Source organism: Pagrus major, chromosome 22 (assembly GCF_040436345.1).
Source record: "Pagrus major chromosome 22, Pma_NU_1.0".
Lineage (NCBI taxonomy): Eukaryota > Metazoa > Chordata > Actinopteri > Spariformes > Sparidae > Pagrus > Pagrus major.
In genome coordinates this window covers 29,011,110-29,032,845 of record NC_133236.1, presented here as the reverse complement: position 1 = coordinate 29,032,845, position 21,736 = coordinate 29,011,110, and the positions used below count along the sequence as shown (strand labels likewise).

The 21,736-nt window shown below is 43.9% G+C and overlaps 1 protein-coding gene across 1 annotated transcript; it reads right to left on the bottom strand.

The window, feature by feature from the left end:
- Window positions 1-1,212: 1,212 nt before the first annotated feature.
- Window positions 1,213-17,637, bottom strand: cnstb (consortin, connexin sorting protein b). Its single transcript, XM_073493028.1, has 11 exons — window positions 17,569-17,637; window positions 14,670-15,231; window positions 12,859-12,968; window positions 9,752-9,782; window positions 8,446-8,532; window positions 8,244-8,355; window positions 7,374-7,395; window positions 7,198-7,270; window positions 6,459-6,736; window positions 3,212-3,356; window positions 1,213-2,918 (listed from the first exon to the last, which is right to left on the bottom strand). Exons 2-11 carry the CDS (start codon window positions 14,749-14,751, stop codon window positions 2,710-2,712), a joined length of 1,149 nt encoding a protein of 382 aa, XP_073349129.1. The 5' UTR covers window positions 14,752-15,231; window positions 17,569-17,637; the 3' UTR covers window positions 1,213-2,709.
- Between the last annotated feature and the right edge of the window lie 4,099 nt (window positions 17,638-21,736).

The following is a 21,736-nucleotide window of genomic DNA, read 5'->3' as shown; positions in this document are numbered from 1 at the left end:
ATTTGGGTAGATTGAAAACGAGGCGTGCTGCAGCGTTCCGGATATGTTGCAACGGTTTAGTCGCAGAGGCTGGGAGTCCAGCCAAGAGCGAGTTACAGTAGTCGAGGCGGGACTTGACCAGTGATTGGACCAGGAGTTGTGTTGTGTCCTTTGTGAGGAAAGACCGGATCCTGCGGATGTTGGAGAGGGCAAATCAGCAGGATCGGGCCACCGCAGTGATGTTGGGGGTGCAGGATAGTCCGTTGTCGAGGATTATACCCAGGTTCCTCACAGTCGATGAAGGCGATACCGTGATGCCAGTGCCTTTGTGCACATGGAGGAAGAGATAGTGACTGACAGGTCCATGTGAGGGCAGTCTTTCCCTGGGATGAAGAGGAGTTCAGTTGAGTATTGGAGGATGGGGGAAAGGAGAGGAACAGTTGGGTGTCGTCAGCATAACAGTGGTAAGAGAATCCATGTGATGTAATTGCAGAGCCTACTGATCTAGTGTATAGTGAAAACAGAGGCGGTCCTAGTACTGAGCCTTGAGGGACACCAGTTTCCAGGGAGCAGGGTTTGGACAAGGAGCCATTCCACGTTACCTGAAAGGTGCGTTCTGTCAGGTATGATGCGAACCAGGTTAGAGCAGAGTCAGCGATGCCAAGTTTGGCCATATACTGTATAAGTTAAAGAATGGTGATTGAATATATGTATATATATATATACATATTTATAGACGTGATCAAGGATATTACTTTCAACAGGTCTGAGGTCTGTTTCATTAAAACCACCAGCTACAATAATAACTCCATCTGCTTGTTTTGTCTGATGACATCATACAGTTCCTGTATTTTGTGAGTTTGCTTCTGGAGGAATGTAAACAATAAAAACAGTGAGAGTTTCCTAACATGCAGCTAGAAGGAAGTCGCCCTGTAGCCCACACTATCATGACTGCAGCAGGATTTACTTTGTGGATAAACAGGTGGGTGATTCTGTGGTGTACAGCGACACCTGGTGGCAAGCTTTAGATATTACACTCGGGGAAATAGTGGCCAGGGTGTCACAATCACATCTTTCATTCAGAGGTGAGAAACTCTTTTCAGCCACCAAGAAACAGTTCAAATCAGGGGCCTTAAAAAAAGACAACACAATGGCAAATGTTTGTTATTAACATGTTTTATATTCCCTTGTGGACACAAATGAACATAAATATTAAAAACATTTAAAGGTGGATTGTGACGATATGGAGGTAACATTCATCACTTTGCAAACGTGGAGGAGAGATTAAATAAAATCTGTAAAACATCAGTACAAGGCAGTGGAAATAAAAAGGAACATGCTGATCACATTTGGTTTTCTCTGTTTCAATAAAATGGATTGTTAACAGGCGTGTATTTTTTGTAGTGTTACTTGTTCCAGACAGTAAACACAACTGTTAAGACCAGAAAGCTCTTTGCTTTTGGACAAAACGATACAAAGACAGCATAACCCATGTACGCTGGATATTAAACTCCTAATGCTTATAAAATAAATGTCCGGATTGTGCATATAACCCAATGGGACATTGAGAGCTGGTGTGAATCATTACTTCATTTATTATTTCTTAACCATCTGAATTTGTAATGTTTTTTATTAATGTGATCTGGTGTCACACACGATCCAGACGTGTCTTCTCTCTGTAACAGGTTTACACTGTCATGATGAAGCCGTTTGCCCACTGCAGGAGGAGACCGGACACGGCCGTTAATCCAGATGTGGAACAGGACTTTTAGGGTCACACGCTTCAGGGTGAACATGAAAACATCGAGCACCGGCAGTATAAATACAGAGGAAGTGCCTGAGTTTGTGGAGCTGCTGTTAAAGTGCTGTATTACATACCGATGACCATGATGGCCACACCGACATGTATTGTGTTGTAAGGTGGGAGGCTCTTCCTGATTCTGCACGTACAGCATCATTCATGCAGACTGCTTTATGATGTTGTGCTTTGTTTTTAATGGGGCACTTTATACATTTACCGGTATCACAAACAGTACAATGCTTCTCTTTGAACCGGTCATATTAAGATACTAAGAGGAATGTTAAAAGTAACCACTTGAACTGAGGTAAACATCAGGCTCATGTTTATGGATCAGGGTTCTTCAAAATAATATAAATCTTTGTTGTGTCTTATCTTATATACAGGAGGTGTACAGATAGGTCAACAGAAAAAGAAGATGATGGTAAAATGAATTTAAAGGGGAAAATGAAAATGAATCATTTGGCCCACTGATGATCAAAAACACACACATACGTACAATCTTAATGACTACTGACAGCTTCTCTCTAAAATAAAGGTCACAAAAGACGAATGTATGGGCAGCTACGACTGCTACAAATATGAGAAAAACACATAAAATACGTCTTCTGTTAAATTATTAATATTGCTGAGAGCTGTGAGCTCTCTGGTCTGGTGTCTGTAAGGTTCAACTTGAGATGAAATATCCACACACAGAGAGGTAAACAAGAGTCTGATCCCACAACATGCATGCTGACAGCTCTGACTGTTTGGTGCTGCTGCGAGCACCCTTTAGTTTTACATTAATCTTGGACTGACAGTGATCCAAATGACCCAGGCAGCAGTCGTGTTGACTCCAGACTGCAGATTCGGATCGCGCTCAGGAACTACTCGCTGTTTTACAGTACACAGTCCGTTACAGTGCCGACGTCTGGAGCGACAGACGACAGAGTCTAAGTCCGGAGGGGCAGCCAGTGTCCGAGCCCTACGAAGAACCTCCGTACGTTTGTGACGTAGAAGTCGACGTTGTGAGTGAAGTCGGTGCAAATGTTGGAGTAAGTGTCCACCAGGGTGCAGTATAAGGCGGTCCCACCAATGCTAATCACTACAGTAACCACACACAGCAGGAGCAGGATCAGGCAGGAATCTCCACCCACCTCATCTGCAAGTAAGAAGAGGACATGTGATATTCTTTCTTTATTCATTCATTCATTCATTTATTCAACATTTTTTCATCATTGAGAGCAAGCCGTCATTTTCAATCATGTCAAGAACACAAATAAAAAACAGAATAGGTGCAAAAATGTGATAACAAACATAATCACAGAGCGAGTGAACAGAATGGGTCCATAAAAATGATAACAGATAAGAAGCGGTAAGACAGAAGAACCTTTTTCTTTTTGTCTTATGGTGTCAAACATGCACGTTAAAGGTTTGGGATGAGTTAAAGTGCACCTTGCTCGATGCCGTCCTCCGGCTCGCTGAAGCGAACTTTGCGTTTGGAGTTCTGTTTGGTTACGTCATTGCTTGGAGGAGGCAAACCATCCAGCGATGCTCTCCTCCTCTTCAGGATGGAGACCAGGCCGTCTGGGGAGGAGCTCTGAAGGAGACACAGAAACACGAGGAATGACCACGAATGTTTCCTCTTCTTTCTGTTCAACCAGGGCGTTGGATCTGTAACATGTGATAAATGTTTACACCTGACTGTTGTGGTCATTGTGGTGATGCCAAAGGTTGTAACAAACCATAGTTTTACTGTAAGAAATCAAACTACAAGCTTCAGACTCCCCCATTATCATCATCCTCAATCTCTGTCTGCAGCATCTTAAAATTAACATGAGAAAAGCTGCCATAACGGTGCCAAAAGTGCCAGAAATCAAAATCAGTCAGAGAAAAAACAACAACTGACGACTGACTGACGTCACACAGGCGACACTGGATCTCCGGGAAGCAGTGAGGTCCAAAAATACACCTGCAATCACCGCATCAGGAAATCTTCAAGACTGCCATTTTAATGTGCACAAGCTAATGCATGTGTTACCAAAAGCCTTCGTCACATGTCAGTTGAACACCTTGTTTTAAATTAGGACAATAAAACCACAGAATAAAATGAACTACATCCTGTAATATAATCAGTGGTGAGGAGTGAACAGGCTGCAGACTGACCCACTGTGAGTTTGGTATCAGACGACAGGTGACCAGCAGCATTTTTTAAGATGAACTGGAGATGAGACACAGCAGGCCCGACTGGTGTGTCTCGGCTGTAAATCATGATGGGGCGAGTTCGGTCTACAGACAGACCAAAGTTAAAGGGACATATTTCAAACACTGTGTGCACTGTATTAAGAATTTCAAACTGTAGTTACACGATACGGTCAGCAGAGGTCAGCAATAAGAGACACTCCCAGCAGACCCTGAAACAACACCCACCCTAATGAAAACCTTTTGACCTGATTATAATCTCTACACAAACCACAGGGCAGAAACAGTAACACACAGCTCGGTCATATGTCGAGCTGCCGCCCTCATCTGCTGCTGTAATTTATAGGTCATTTATTCATCGAGGTCAGTGGGTCAACAGCACCACGAGTAATGCACTGGTCGGCACATTCAGTCAAACCTGCACAGAGGCATCGTCAGAACTTCATTAAATGTGTGTTTTATAAGTGTTTTCTGGTTTTGTGTTGTCTTTTGTCTTCCCTCCCGTCTTCTCGTGCTCCACACCTGTGTTCAATCTGATTAATTAGCCCCGCCCTGTTACCTGACCCTGCACACCTGCGCTGCATCTCCCTCATTAGCCTTTCCCTCATTAGCCTTTCCCTCCTTCCAGTGTTTCCCAGCTTTTCCAGCTCCTTCCCTGTTTCTGGTGTTTTTCCGTTCATTTCCCTCACCTGTGTTTCTCGGCCTCGCTCCACCTGCACCTCATCTCCCTCATTAGGTCTGTTTGTACTGAAGCCTGTGTTGTTCCTTCACTCTTTGTTGGTTCAGCTCTGATCCTCATGTAACTCCTGTTACCCTGCGTTCCTGTGTCCTTTCCCCCGGTCCTCCTGTCCTGTTGTCCTTTTATTTGCCAGCTTTTTGTTACCGTCTGTTTGCTTATCTTCCTTTAGATTCTTTGGACTAATGATCAGCTTTCATTAAAGCTCGCTCTTTTGTCTTGAATCTGCCGGCTCCTGCGTCGGCATCCAGCTCCTGTTTTTGCCTGTGTGACAGTTTGAGAAAACTGAAGAGGAGGACTGTAACATGACAGTGAGAGCATTTAATTCAGATTTTTAAATCTAAAGCCAATGATGATCGGACAATATCCTCTATGAGTGATACAGATTCTCAGCTGATGTTGTACTTCATATACGCTGAGTCTTACTTAAATAATGTCATCAAACAAAGTGTTATTTTGTGTTTTTGCCACGGTAATTCAGTCGGCAGTGCAGGAAATCATCCTTTCCTTCAGTGTTGTGGGTTTCTTGTGCATGCAAAAGGTTTTGAAAGTTTAAAAGGTCGCACTAACAGAAGCTCCTCTCTCCCACAGAAAACACTGCTCCTGAAACACCTCGTCAATAGTCCCGCCTTTAATTTCACGACTTTGTGACATCACACTGTGTCTTAAGAGTCATTGTTGTCATCATTGTTTCAAAACATAAAGCTTATTCCTTTAAATTGAGAAGTTTGTTGGGTTTTTTTTCAAGTAGGGTGGAAAAAAACAAGACGAGTCTACAGCCATGATATCAGAGGGGTGTAATAAGAAAGATTAAAAAAAAAAAACAGCTCACTCAAAAATGAAAATTCAGACATTATCTCCTCAGCCGGGTGACGTTTTGTAGTCTAAGTTTTAAAAACAAGTCTCCGTCTACTACAGTTGTTTGTTAGGATGCTGCAACACTGTTTTACTGTGAAGCTCCAGAAATGTTTTGCGGACTACAAAACTTCATCTGACTGTTCATCGGCACGGGGCTGAGTAGATGATGACTGAATTTTTACATTTTGACGTGTATTAAACCCTAAAGTTATTCCATAACTGGGCGTCACTGTTGCATATGTTTTGAATTACGTATCGAGCCACAGATTGTTTCTTCGACAGTGACTGAAAGGGAGAAGTAGAAAATGTAATCTTGCTTGGGTTAAAAAAAAACCCATCATGAAATGTGACTCAATGTTTTCATCGCATGTTAAAGAGGTCCCGCCCATATAAACCTCCACTGGATTACATAACAGCCGTGATCTTGAACCCATCACTGTGAAGCCTTCAGCCTGTGCTGCTTGTTTTGGTATAACTCTGATTTCATCTCCACCTCCAGGAGGAACCCGGCCCCTTCGGCTCAGGACATGAGCCTCTGGCACAGGCTCAGTAATCTGGCCCATTTGGCAGAGTAGACATCCCCAGTGTCAGGCCACACCAGTGGACATGGGTGGAGGTTTTGGAAAATAGAGAAGCAGGCGATGATCTCACCAGGGGGACCACAGAGATCATTCAGGGGAGTGTCCCAGCAAAGACAAAGAGAACAACCTCAACAAATACAGGCTTTCTTTCTGCAGGCGGAAAGTGCAACAGCATAAAGACAGAGGAGATCAGGGAGAGGACGGACAAGATATTTATACATGTATATCACACACCTCTCTCTCTACACATTCATCTCTGATCCAATTTACCAAAATGTTTGTTATTGTATTTGTATTGACCCACAGACACAAAGTGTGTTCCTACCCCCTCTGTGTTGGACAGCTTGGCCAAGTCCTTGTCTGAAGCCTGGGGGACTCCTGTAGGCCACTCCACCTTCACCTCCTCCTCCTCGGGCGTCTCCTCACACGGCTCCTCCTCCTCTTCTACTTCCTGTCCTTCCTCATACGTCTCTTCTTCACCTCCCTGCTCGTCCTCCTCACCCCCCTCCTGATGTCTTGTCTGTAGTAAGGGAGGCTCTGATTCAGAGCTCTTCATGTTTTGCTCTTGTTCGTCGCCCTGGCGTGTTGCTTCAGGCTTGTGAACTGGAACGCAGGCGAAACAGGACATTGGTTATTGATTATGGATTATTACTTAGTGTTTGTGAACTGGCTGTGTATCGATAGAGGCCCTGTGCAGCTTCATGTGTCTGAGGATTAGAGGGTCATGGCACTGATGTTACCAAGGTTAAAGAAGGTAATGTGGAAGCACAAGTTGAATTAGTTTATATGTGATGACGAGTTGAGATGCTTGTGTTGCCCAGTCTAGAGACGAATCTGGTAAGAGATGTGTGTGTGTGTGTAGCAGCACCGCCATCAGAGCGGTGGCAAGCTGTAATGAGTCAGAGTCTGCAGCTGCCTGCTGACAGTGACGGCAGCATGGATGGTTGAACTGATGACATCAGGCGTCGGCCTTCAGTTACTGATTAATAGGCAGAATAGATGATGGAGGAACAGAAAAAAAAACTTGCCCATCCACCAAATTTCAAGTGATTAAGCGCATTTACCTTCATCATGACAGGACTGCAGCGTCTCGTTCCTGCTCCGGACGTCTGTCAGCGTTGCATTCGGCGAGCTCTGCTGAATGAAGCACAGCTGATAATCATTCATCACGCAGGATTAATTATTATTGTAGGAAATTGAGCAAAGGTCAAAATAGAGAGGGGAGGGTTACATGTCTGACCTGTTCGACGCCGACGGTCGGTCTGAGAGATGCCAAAAAGTGGACGGCAGATCGAGACGAAGATAAGTCAAGACAGACAGCAGGAGGAAGAGGAAAGAGGGAGGTGGAGAAAGGTCAGACAAGGTTAATATCTGTTTGGTTCATTTGCAACAGATCTCTCTGTTGTGACTTATTTTCCTCAATCATGTCCTTTTCTATTGGTGTTGGTTTTTACATTTTAAGAATGGCTTTTGTCCGTTCTTGTAAATTAACTCTTCCAATATTCTGCAGACATCTGCTCTCAAAAATCAAATCCACCTGCGCCAAATGTCCGCGGGCTGCAATAACATACCAGGAGAGTCACAGGAAAGGTGGGACACAACAGCGCCTGGCGTGCAGACATGCGGTATTTGTCTGTGTCTGCGAGGAAATCGCTCTCGTGCGGAAATGCCCTGTCAGAAATATTGATTTTTAAATTTTTTTTTCCAGTGAGTCCCGTGCCTGTCTGTGTCCTCGGTGAATCTTCATGCATTATGTGACTCCTCAGTGTGTCCACATGGGAGACAAAGATGGAGGTCGATTACAGTTAAGCAAAATGGGCGCTAAAAGGTTTCTGTCTGACAGTGACGAAGGCGATGGGAGGAGATGGCACGAGAGGAATCCAGATGAGAAGCTGAGCCGTTTTATAGTGGATGAACTGAGGTGTTGGAAACATTTCTAAATGAATGTTTGATGGCAAAATGTGGAAAGTCTGCCTGTAGGTCCAACCTTTTATAAAGGAAGGGAGAGAAAAAGCTGTGTATGAATTCAGGCTGTCTCCTGCGTATCTCTCTGCTTCAGCCGCGCTTCGATTTCATCCGATAAATCCTGTGTTGATGTGTCGTGATGTACCTGAGGTGTGTGCTGCAGATCTGGCTCAGGATCTCAATGTGTTTCTGACTGATGCCGTCCGTCTCAGCAGGCAAACTGCTCCCAGCGTCCTTCCTCTCCCTCCACTGGCTCTCTGGGAACACCAGCATATTTCACAGAATTACATTTAGAGTTTGATCGCTGATAAAACCGTATGGAGGGAAGAAACAGAGGCAAGCAGTACCCCAGTTGTCCTGTAGAGCGGCGAGGTTGGACAGCAGACGTTCATGGTAGAGCTTCTCCAGCTGTAGGAACTGGATGGCCCACTGGTCTGATAGCATCAGGAGTTAAAGACACCAACTGGTGCGTCATTCGAAAAGAAAACCAATGGGTGTCATTCTGTAGCTGCTATTTCACACCCTCGTGTGTGCTGGTGCTGGCTAGCTGAAGGCTAATGTATGTAGTTATTTGGCTGTTTGGGGCGAATAAACACAAATGATCCTGTGGACAAAGTCGTGCATGTACGTTTAGTTTAGATTTCTTTGTATCAGTGTTGGTTTTATCTTTTCTTCGTATTGTAACATGGTTGAGTGTCTGTCAGCAGCAACATTTAAGAAGTTCAGAATAGGTATTACGATACAAACACAACACTTCATGAAGGCTACAGAGTCTCTGTCTCGATAAACACCAGAACCTGCTCATCCTTGTTGAGACGAATTTACGAGACTTAAACTGAAGAGCTTTTCTGTTTTTATTTCAGTCAGTTAAGTACAAAATATTGTTCCAACTCGTTTTTGTTTTTACTTTACTAAAAGTTTTCAGCTTGGTTTGAGTGAACTGTAATAACCTTGGTGTCGTCATGTGGAGTTTTTCTCTGCTTCGTGCCTTGTTTTGTGTCTTTTGTGTTGTCAGAGGTGCTCTGCAGAGGCTGGGTGTCACCTGTGCCTCCACCTGAGCCTCAGCCTGCACAATCGTGAGCCCTCGACCCCTCAACCTTCTCCCTGTCTCGGTGTCTCGCTTTTGTGTCCAACTTACAAACCACCTACAAACTGTAACACTTGGTCTGCGGTGCTTTAGCGTCTGTTTATCTTTTTTTTTTATTGCTCTACTTCACAAATCCTCCTTCTTATACATGAAGCCTTCTCACTTTCTCTCTTCCCTTGGACGTAAACACATTATCACACACAGTCCTCCAACACAGGAAGACAGCTGTTACCAGGCAAACAGCAGAAACAGAGCCAAAGTATGGGGAACACCCAGTGACTGAGAGACTAACGCACGAATAGAAATAACGACAGACAGAAGGAAAGACTGCCAAACAACCATTAAGTAACTTATTGCCTCTTTCACATAGCTGAACAGTATTACTTTTGGTGTTACAGGGTCAGAGTCATGGCCTTCATCACACCAGCACAGGCCTCCAACACCAGGCCGCGAATCTGCTCTGCTCTACCCTCCACAAACGTGAGCCCCCTTTTCAACCTCATGAGACACAAGCACTGAATATCACACTGAGTCTGGATCCTGTCACTGTGCACTTGAAAGGATACAGTCCTCTTTGAGCGAGTAGGCCTCTGCGATCTGAAAAACAAAGATAGTTGAATGAACAGGAGGAGGTACAGTGCGCTGATTTGCACACACAAAGCTCATACACACTACAGAGTTGTGCATCATACGTGCACCTCAGTGACTCAGGAGTCATGTGACAGTGTTTCAGTCACAGCGTAGATGTTTTGTTGTTTTTTTTGTTAAATTCAACAAATTCCTTTTGGAGACGAAGATCACATGACAGCGCAGAGCCACACTGGCGCCCTGTCAGACATGAAGTCACATGCAACCACTTACGGTCTGGATTAACGTGTCTCTGCTGGCTTTTCAGCTTCTTTCAAAGTCGGGAAAGTTTCACCTCCTCAGACATTCTTCTGTAATTATATGATACCAGCTCATTTTACGTCTGCAACTAATGGATTGATCTGCTGACTGTTTTCTAGATCGTCTAGCCCAAACAGCGAGGGCTACAATATGTCACACACTGTAGAGAAATGCCCATAATAACTTCTCAGAGCTGACCGTGACTTTGTTCAGATCGCTTGTGTGATAAGTCTCAAAGCCCAACATATTAAATGTGCTATCACGTGTGCATGTAGAAGGATTAATTCGGCAATATTACGCTTGAAGATGTGCCATTAATGATGGAAAAGCTCACCCTCATATTCATCTGTTTCCAACAAGATAAAACATATTATCAAAATACATTCATGTTGTGAGGTAGTTCACTTTCAAAATAAGAAACATTGGCTACTATTATCTCTGTTTCCCCGGAAATACACGGGGTCTGACTAATACCTGTGAACCAATCAATCATGTCGACCTAGTGTAGGCTGCGACTCCAACAAGAAGGCCGACAGAGACGATTTCTAGTCCCCGCTGAGTCAGTCTAAGGTACACGCTGAAAAAAAATAATTGTTCCATGGACAGATTTAGCTGCTACGTCTGCGAACGTAACATGTATTTTTAAGATAGTAAGCGCTGTGTCATGGAAACGATGTTCGATGTTTTCACTTTGCATCGATGCTATTGGATCGTTGATCATTGAATCGATACATAGATCCGGATGGATGTAACGTTACACCCCTGGTAGTGAGCAGTGTGCTGTCGTGCTGAGTTGCTCATTTTCTAAATGCACAGTTGACCAATCAGAACAACTTGGTTTCCTCCACCTCTCCGCTCAGATCTGACCATAATCCTTCAAACACACCCTGTATGTCTGAAGGAACTGACATCTGTGGACTGAACTGATCACTTTGTTACTACGTAGGCTGATATATGATGTAGAAATGGGCCCCCTCATTCTGCTCACGCTGGTTTTGCGTCTTTTTCTGCAACATTTTGAAATCAGCTCTGAGTCTTAAGTGCCAGTGTTGGTTGAAAACTACACTTAGTATGTTTTAAAGCTACACAGACCCTCTTCTGCTGCTTTGGTTCATGCCTTTGTCTCCACGTTCTTCACTTTTTCTTTTGGGTATGTTTGGTATTTAAAAAATGAATTCAGGCTATGAAATGCATCTAGTTCACCAGAATAGCCGATGCTGGTAGATATGACCAAATATGGACCTTTATGTCTAATAGAGACTGAAACACTGAGCATGTCTCTTCTCAGCGAGGGCCGATGTCTGAACAAGGTCATCGCTCGCACCAGATTCCTTGTAAATGGACTGTACTTATTAAACAGTGATTGCTCTGATCACTCGTACCGTAACACAACTGCTTTTGAATATTTGCACTCTCCTTTCCTTTTTTAGTATTTGAAGCAAAAATCGCTTCATCTGTTGTTGCATGATCACTGCAGCTGGCAGTAAATCAGAGCAAACAACAAACTTCTCACGGTGCTGGAGACCAATGAATCATCCTTTTCAATCAAAACACAGAGACTGAACCAATCTAACCAAACCAAACTACGCCATATCACACTTCTAATCAGTGTGTTGAATGCTGTACATGTAAGGCAGGAGACAAAAGAAGGAGCAGAGGGTTGTCAGTTCAAATCCCCACAACTGCAGAGTAGATCAGCTGCATACACACTGCTGACGTCCTCTCTCCCGAGGCTGCATTCGGACCAAATCCGTCGATTAGCTGCAGAGTTGTGTCCTTCAGTGGCCCATCAGTGCGACGTCATGTTGTGAACTTTAGCGAGTGAAAAATAACGGTGCACAAATAAATGTCGGTTGTGTTTCCCCTGCAGCATTTAGCCATGATCCTCGGGGCCCTGCCTCTGATCTGCGAGTGATGCCTTCGCTAAAATAGGTTTATAGTGATCGATTGAAAAAGTCTCCTGTCATTCATGCTGCAAGTCTGATCGCCAGCTGACGTGCTGAGCAAGCAGAACGTGACGTCGGGTTGCCAAATCTGCTCATTTCGGTCTTAAAGCGGCAACAATTTGTGTCTTAAGATCTCGATCTGGCTCGTCCATTTATTTAGAAAGCGAGTGAAAGAAAGACGCAGCATATTTTTCAATATTATTTTTCTTTTTTTTTAAAAACAGCTGTTTCTATTTAAAGCTATGTGGATCAATAACTGTAATATGACTACGGAGCAGCTTCTTTCCTCAGTTCACCCTCAGCACTCCTACATAAAAAATGTTTTTTAATTTTATGACTCATCAGACCGGATAAGTCGGGCTCTGACCCTGCGACAGACATTAATGATAATAACGATACTGAACCATCCAGTCTTCTCGCTGATGGCCGCTAACGTAGGTCAGGTAGAGGCATTAATATTAAATCGAGTCAGTTTCATAACCTATTAAAAGTTCCCTGAGTGTGTTTTAATTATTGTATTTATGTATTTGAGCTCCTTAAATTATAACTCGAGCTGAATCAGAGCGCTTTCATGCTCTAACAAGCTACTTTGACACGATTGGGAAACACCAGCTCAGGGATTTGTTATATTTGTCTCAGCTCACTGAGAAAACACACACTCAGGAATCAGGTCACACAGGAGGACTGACACACACACACACACACACACACAAGCATACAGAAACTCACAAACAAACGTAGATGCATACACACTCCCACACAAAGCCTTTCTGTCTGACTAAATAAAGACACATATTCCCTCTGGATTTGGGAGAAGAAAAACACACACACACACACACCTGGTGCAGGGAGTGTGGCAGCAGTGTGTAGTCGCTGTTTTCTCTGAGGGACTGCAGGGAGGCCAGCAGCTCCGGGCTTGGGCCTGGCAGTCCATCTCCAGAGACACTTCCTGGGAAACATACAACACAAACAAACACTAGAATGAAACACACCTAATGTTTGAGACGTTTCACATTAAAGCGACTCACACGACAGCCTCGGTTTGTACACTCTGAGCCCAGTTTCTTTACTGCTGCGCTCCTGCTCAGCATTTCTCAACGGTTCATGTGATCGATCGGTGAGATAACTGGTGGAACTTGACGTCATTTTTGTCGTTATGTGATTACATTTATGACAGAAAGTCTGTGTTACAAACCAGAGGTGTGGCATTTAGAAGACTTAAAGGTTTACCAGGGTTGTTTACCTGGTTGTATTATGGGAAATCTCACATTTTTTGGTACCTCGTTATTCACTGCATCAGTTTCGGTGTTTCACAGATAAAAGAAGTGCGACACTAAATCCCTGCGGTACTCCACTGTACATAAGAGGAAGGGAAATAAAGGTTTAACGTTTTCATTTTATTGAAGCCAGTTACATATGTCTTTAAAGCCACCGCCAACAGCTTAGCATAGTTTAGCTTAGCTTAGCATGGAGCCTGGAAACAGGAGCTAGCCTGGCTCTTCCAAAAGGCATCCAAGGACTGTTTCTTGATCTCTCTCCTGGTTACCAGAAACAAACAAACTCATGATGACAATCAGACTCCAGGAATTGGAAATGGCTCATAAATACAGTGACACATGAACCCCACTAAAACCAGGCATGTTCATTTTTATACTTGTTTTTTGTGCAAATCAGACAAATGAGACGTAACATATTAATGAGTAATAGTGAGCTTTAGAGCTGCTGTGAGGCTCAGCCAGGACAGCTGTTTCTCTGTTACCGGTCCTTATGGCAGGCTACGCATATCATCTGTCTAGATTCATATTTAGCCTACAGACACAGGAGTGGTGTGAATCTTCTTACCTAACTCTCAGCCTATTGCCCAACATGTCAAATGCTCAAACTAGGCCTTCATTTTGATCTCAACTACACGCCTGTACAGACTCCTGACTGCATCTTGCACCGTTGTGACGCTATCACACTGACAATAATCTGTCCACAGACAGACACACAGGGCGAACGCATCACCAGCTACACTACAGTGGACAGGAATGATTGGAAGTGTGACACAGTGATCTACAACCTAAAACTAATGCGAGACAGTGGCATAAACAACCTCGGACGCTCGGGCGACACACCGTCACACTCCTTTGTTTTGATCCCAACTGCACGACGTCTTTGTGACCCTGTCTTCCACAGCTGTGACGCTAATGGCTAACAAGTCTACAGACAGACAGACAGAGACGGAAACACCTGGCAAATCATTGAAGATTGCTTCAGTGTTAGTTCAGATCTTCTGGCAGGGAGTTCCCGAGCTGAGGGGTCTAAAGCTGCTACCTCAGCCGGCTGCCACCAGTGACAGCCTGCAGCCCCTCGCCTGCAGCCAACACTGAGACAAATGAGTCACTATTAGCTGTAGCTGTCCGGTGCAACTCTTGCATAACACAGCTCCAGATGTATAGTACTTTGCATGCATCCAAGAGCACTGGCCGCGGCTTCCTTACAGCTTAATATCATCCTACTCAGGCAGTTTGTGGTCCACAGATGGATGATAAGCTGTGAGTTGTTCTTCAAAGAGCAATTATTGGCAGAATCATGTGTGTTATCTTCCCACTGTGTCTCTGCTTATTGTTATGTTAGATAGAAGATAAAGTGTATAAAAGTATTTTACCTGTGACACTGTCGATGCCTTCCTGTTCATGTGTAGTCTCGGTGTCGGGACCTTTCAGCGGGATGGCGTTCTTGTTACCCATCACCTCTGCCACCGCAGCGATCTTTTCCTCCAAGATGACGTTGCCCAAAAGTTTCTCTGAGACCCTCCAATGGGCCGTGGCTGGATCTCTTCTTTTTCAGGCCGTCACTGGAAAAACATGAATTGTTTCTGTGTCTTATCAGAGCGCTTCCTTCGACTGAGATAAGGAAAATTGCTTGGGAAAAGTTTGTGTTGGTCTGAGCTCCCAGAAAGGATTCAAGGGCGTCCCGAGCACTGGAGGTCTCTGCAGGTTTGGTTTGTGATCACTCTTGACGGAGCATGTGATTTAATCCGCCATGGCCTCTCCTGGGTGGTCAAGAAAAAAAGGATATTTGAAATGTCCACCATAGTCTGTGGAGGCCTGGCTGTGGAGGAGGATGTTCTTAGTTCCTGCCAAACGTCCGCCGTCCTCTGTGCGGTTTATTGTGCTCTCTCTGCATAAAGAAGTCAGTGCAGCCTGCTGTTCCTCGTCCCCGGGAAGCTGTCAGAAAAACAGGGACATATTAAAAATGCTGTATGCATGCAGCATGTTCTGAGACACACACAGTGAGAAAGAAGCGAGTTTGAATGCAAAGAGAAGAGAAGCAGCATTGCTGATGTAAATGGCAGTTATGTCACTGACTGAAAGGCTCGTCTTTGTGTCTAAACCATGACTACCCATTGAGGCATGGCAGAGTGCTCCATTCTGAACAACCCCCAGTCTGAAAATAACATCATAGTAGTCTGTGGAGGAGCATCATTATGTATGTTACAGTGCAGACAGACTGCACACTGTACTTTTTTCTACAGCCTGTAAAGAAGAAATGATGCCACCGTGTAACCGTAACAGTTTATAGCCGTGTTAGCAGATCTGTGAGGCTGTACACGGAGCGCCGCTCTTCTCTACATGTTGTACAAACCTCCTGTTTATATCCCCCAAATCTCAGCAGCTATAAACTGAACTTTCAACCCTTCAGACACCTCATCATGTATTATGTATTGCATGAAGCAGAGTCGTAAACGTCTCCATTTCCAGGCCTTCAGCTGATGTTTTTATCCAGACGAACAGGGTAAGGATTGAGTTTCCTGCTGAAGGTCATTTCACAACAACTTCACAAAGGTCTACCTGTGGCTGACGACAAAAGGCCGGCATAATCAGGGTGGATGACCTTTTCTAACCGGCCCTGTCAGTGTAGTTACCATGGACAGACACCAAACGCAGTATTGTCAAAGCTATTTGTTTTTTTATCTTTGTGTTTCCCTTGCATCGTGTCTTCAGAGATTCCCTGTCCACCTGCCTCCATCTGTCATGTTGTAGTGGTGCATTTTTTTTATACACAAGCTCCACAAAAAAAAAAAACATGGCTTCCTCTCCCAGTTGGTAGAGGACGGGTAATGGCTGACGTGCTGTAGATAAATATATTTCCGCCTCATGAAAGCTACATTTTCAGCCTGAGTGAGCGGGCATGTGATACTAGAGGTTCACACAGCATGTTAGAAGTCACATGAACGTTTGCGAATTCGGCAACATGGAATGTGACATTAAGTACAAACGCTGGGAGCGAGATGACTCATAGGATGTGTAGCATAAAATTAAGGATGACGCAGGGGAGGCTGAGGATCTGTGTACGTTTTTACTGAAACACGTTATGACAGTTCTGGGTTGGCTTTTACATCGTGAGGTTCCTCCTGTGAACTGCTATGTAAACTCTCTAAATCAGTACTTTATAAACATTTAGAGTCATTTCTCTGCTTTGCATTTACAATACATCACTGCTGCGTATTTAACAGAGCTGTGATTAAGGTTGATTTGATTTATGATGCTTTCAGGTAGTCGTTCCTTTCTGACAGGCAGTTAGCAGAGACGTGCAGAGAAGAGGAGGGTTAGCTGGACATTTTAGGAAAATACACTTCAGAGACTTAGAGAAGAAACCATTCTCGTGTCTGAGCCAGGAGACAGCAGAAACAGGAGGAAACAGCTAGCGTGGCACTGCTGTTCTTGCAAGACCTGCTCTACTCTGCCTCTGATTGGCTTGCATCTATCATTTTTCTAATGAGAAAGGCCTCGATTGCTCCATGGTACCGTTTTTCAGCGGGAAGTCCAACTGGTAGGCACCTTCTTCCCAACAACGGGGGTCAGGAGGAGCAGTGGGACTCTTCCATGTTCACTCTGGTGCGTTCAGAGTCAAGAGAGAGGACATGAGGATGGTGGCAGGACGGGGAGGGAGTGTTCTGGTGACAAACATGCACCAGATGAGAAAAATAATGTGAGTTTTGAAAGTTAAAGTTTATAAACCTTTTCTACCAGAACCCCCAAATAAAACCATGGACCTGAGAATTAGCATATTATGACCTCTTTCAAAAGAAGAAGAAGAAGAAACATGTCACACAAGTGGGTGAGCGTGCGTACGTGTGCACGTGTCCAGGTTACGCAAAGTGCACATGTGCATCACCATCGGGGGCGCGTGCTGCTGACGCGTTTAAGCACTGTGAGACCTTTTTAATTACAATTAAGTATTTTCAGTGACTGTTGTTTGTTGAACGCACCACCACATGGACACCAACAGAGGAAATGCGCTGATCTTAAAACAAACTGAACAGTGACTGCAGCCTCCAGCAGCTCCCTGTAACACCGATACAACGTTCACTACCTATTTTCTTTCCTGCGACATCCATCTTAAATCCGCTGTAAGGTTTTTCTGGCTCCCTGTGGTGGTGCGGACACACATCCAGACCTCTCTGTGCCATACTGCATGTGAGTTACATGTCACATCATCCCTCGGAGCACACACACACACACACACACACCACAGGACGGAGGATGGAGAGACGCACTCACCGCTGGATGATGTCGTCTGGACATCGACGCGTAATGGTGTTTGTCCTTCTCCGCGTCGAGGCGCACACACACACACACACACACACGAAGCCTCAGTCTGTCATCTGTCCGTCTCCTCACACTCTCTCATGCTTCTTGTTTACGGTCCGATCCGGGGATTTTTCCGCTTCACCTCCTCCTCCTCCTCCTCCTCATTGCAAAATATATATCTCTCCCTCCATGTAGTGTTGGTGTATTTATCTAAGCATGTGGCGGAGGCTGCCATCTCGTGGCAGATGTGTCACACTGGCTCCTTTGGCTGTGCACCAGCAGGTTATGTAACAGCAGAGGAAGCGGTCATATGATGGGGGTGTTAAGCTGATAAACTGTACACCGGATTACAAGGGAAATAGTGAAAATGTACATGGTCTGTGCGTTGTTCTTGTTGGTGTTACATAAGCAGCATAAAAGGAAAAAAGCATTAGATTGATCAGATCCATGTGAGACATGTCAGACAATCATGACAACAGAGGTCTGTCTTCATCTCAGCTGGATGCTCCTCTGTCTCCACTGTCATCGTGCTTTTATGATTTAATCTGATATAAACTGAGTGACTGTGATGAACTGAGACCGAGAAACTCAAGTGAAAGCAAAAAGTGTGACAAGAAGCCTGGCTCTCCCCTACGATAGCCTGCAGCAGGCGTCGAAGGAGGGTCGACTACACCTGGCATCCATCATCTCTGGTCATTTTATGTTGAGGAAATACAATTTATGCATCAGTGCAACACTCTGGGACAGAGATTGTATGTTAGAGGTGCGATTTCCACTCCACTGGTAGTGATGGAGAGAGTGTGAGATTCAGATTACTGAATAATAGACAAAATCTCCTGATTAGATTCAACAATTGTTTATAAATCACATCAAGATTAATGAGACGAGACTGTAAAACAAAAGTCCAGTAGTAGTGTACAAAAACACAAAAACTGGGCCTTTACAAACTCGTGAATAAATGATGTAGTCACAAAGATAAACTTGTCATGGTGGAGGAAAAAGCTGCTGTAGTCTGATGATGCAGCAGTGGATACTTCTGTATCTTTTGTCGGACGTCGGCGGGGTGAACAGACAGAGCACTGAAACAGTAAACTTCAACTTGAGCTGATTAATTATAACTGATCCCGAGCATTTGAAGACAAGTTATGAACAGCGCTCTCCACTCGGCACAGCGCCACAGCTGGGGTTTGATGTGTAAGACACAAAAGTCTCACGGTGGCGTGTGGAGGACGATACTACAGCGGGTACTTCTGTATCTTTGGCCACAGGGCAGCAGGGTGGACCTCTGAGCTCGGTGCAGACGCCTCGCCTCACTCACTACGTTTACGTGATGTTAGAAAGAGTCAGACTTTTGTCCCACTGAAATCATACTCAATCAGATTTCTCAAAGTCAGACTAACACACTCAGATACTGCGGTTGGAAGGTGATTTACTCTTTCGTGTGTGCGCTAGCTGAAATGGTGCATATCGCCATCTACCGCGGTGGAGTCGGACATACTCCCGTCAATAGATGGATTCTCCCCTGGTGCTTGTATACTGGGACGATGGCAGTAGTCCAGTTAAATGGCCTAATCGAGCAGTGACCATAGCTCGACTTAAGTGTGCATGGACTGATGCTCAGTAGATGGGCACCGATGATGTTCTGGGGGCTTGTGCTCACCCGCTGTAGAGGCTTCGTACTGGGCCGTGCACGAACCATGCCAGTTTGTGATGTTCCCAGTCAGAATGCTGTAAGTGACCAGAACTTTGGACGAGAAATAAGCCTAAAGAAACGTGTTGAAAATGTATCAGAAACACTAAATACCAGGATAAACTGTTTAAACTGAAGATGTCAATTACATCACCACATATCTTATCACATGTACATGTACTTTTGATACACAGAAACTGGAATGAGAAATAATACGTCATTTTTAACTAATCAACAAGGTACAAGGTGAATTTATTGTCATTTTTTAAATCGCAAAGATTTTAAAAACAAAACAATGTTTGAGTCCTTTGAGTCCTCCTACATCTGTTCATATTAAAGTAATAAATGAGATGAAGGTCGGCACCTTTACACAAAATAAAAACTGGTTCTCATAAACTCACCTCTGCTAAATGACAAGAAGCAGAAATAAATGACACGGCTCTTATTTTCCAATATCTTTCTCTCCAGATGTACAAAATTTAAAAAGGCACAATAATTTCCTCATGTGAGCATAAAAATTTAATTCCCACATCTTCATCCCCAAAATAGATGTTTTTGTGTGTGTGTGTGTGTGTGTGTGTGTGTGTGTGTGTGTGTGTGTGTGTTCATCCCCATTCCCTCATGAATGGAAGACTGTGGTTTTCACATCTGCCTTCAAGTTTGTGGAACTTGAAAATGAGGCTGAACAATGAGGAAGTGGAGCAGAAAGAGAAGGTAAACGTGTGTGTGTGTGTGTGTGTGTGTGTGTGTGTGTGTGTGTGTGTGTTGCCAGTTTATCTTTCCTTCCTGCAACTGACTCTATAATTGGGTTGCTTTAGGGCTCGACTCTGCTCGCTCTCATTACCTTTTCACTCGCCGTTGACTGCATGAAAAGTCATCCTGTTCTTCTTCTTGTAACACACCACAACACAGTATGTCTTTCTTTGCACACACACACACACACTTGCATAAACATGCATACATACAAAATAAAAATGCACACTCTGACCACAACATACAGTCAAAGAAATGTGATGGAAATATGAGCAGGAGCTGCATAAGTACTTTAATTTTTGTAAATCAAAGATTCACAGTTTGCAAATGTTTTACAAACACAGAAAATCACTGAGAGCTGTGGTCGTTTATTAACAGTGACGTACAACATGCTGATTAGTAGGATTCACAAAACAGACATCCAGTGTGTGTGTGTGTGTGTGTGTGCGTGTGTGTGTCTCCTGTATGTTAAAATGCATCGATCCAGGTAGAAATCCTGGCATTGTCCATCGATTACCGTCCATCAGTCCGTCCTCTCTTATTGGCCCAGTGACTTCAGAGCCACGGAGCTCTTCAGACACTATGACGTTATTCCTTTAACTTAATTACCGCTCCATTACGCCGAGAGTAGAATCCAGATTATTTTATTCTGTGACCAATCATTTACTAATGTGTTTCAGCAGCCGGGATATTGATCAGTGGCCAATCGTCCTCTGAAGACAGGAGAAAAATTCATAATGGTGTTTCTGTTGACAGTAACATCGAGGACCTTCAGTCCAAAGCTCACTGAGAAGCTGCTAAATAATTACCCAGCATCCTTCTAATTACAGGAAGCATTTTTACTACAGCCAGCCGGCATTATCAACTTTACAGATATATTGGATATACTGCATCAGCGTCTTTGTCGTCCGGTATTAAAACTTTACCCAACATCATGCGGATAATGGTGCTCGGTGTTCATTACGCTTGAAGTTTACTGTTTCAGTGCACTGATGTCATTATGGACATAAGACGACAGCTGCCACAGTCTGTTCACCCCGCTGACGTCTGACAAAAGATACATCAGTATCCGCTATCAAGACTACAGAGCAGCTTCGTTCATCAGGCTGTGAGACTCCACCATGAGAAGCTTTGTAACTTGATTATTTATTCATTAGTCCGTATATTTGTTTTTTGTGATTCGCAGAAACTACGACTGGAGTTCTGTATCCAATCTTGTGTCGTATAATGACGATTAAATTAATCTTGAATCATTATATAAAGTTTATTGTTAAACTATAAAGTATCGCGCCTCCACTACATGTGTCACAAGTGTTTGATGACCACATGTGAAGGGATTAACACAACATGTGTCACAAAATAATAACGGCTGATTTATCGATAACGGAAGTTTTTACTCCCTAATATTGTTATTGGCATTGGCCCCAAAAATACAGTACAGGTCGGGCTCTAACTTTTATATTAGATTAAAAAGATCTGAAATACGCACACGTCTTTTCATCCATTGTATTTAGCACCAAAATCTATATACAAAATGGCATATTCCCTTTTGAAAAGTGTGTGTGCTGAAATCTGTAATAATGGTCATAGTTGTCTGTGAGCGAGAGATAAAAAGACACTGAGGTTTGCATCATGTCTACCAGAAATTGCTTTAAAGGAATAATGCGACAATAAACTGACATGAAGTGATCGGTG

Bases quoted from the DNA above. Each gene is read 5' to 3' on its own strand.
- cnstb (XM_073493028.1), bottom strand. From the start codon at position 14,751: ATGGGTAACAAGAACGCCATCCCGCTGAAAGGTCCCGACACCGAGACT. The intron at 8,533-9,751 runs GTATCCTTTCAA...TGATGCTATCAG, and splicing joins CTACTCGCTCAAAGAGGACT to ACCAGTGGGCCATCCAGTTC. The intron at 3,357-6,458 runs GTAGGAACACAC...TGTCTCCTTCAG, and splicing joins AGCTGTCCAACACAGAGGGG to AGCTCCTCCCCAGACGGCCT.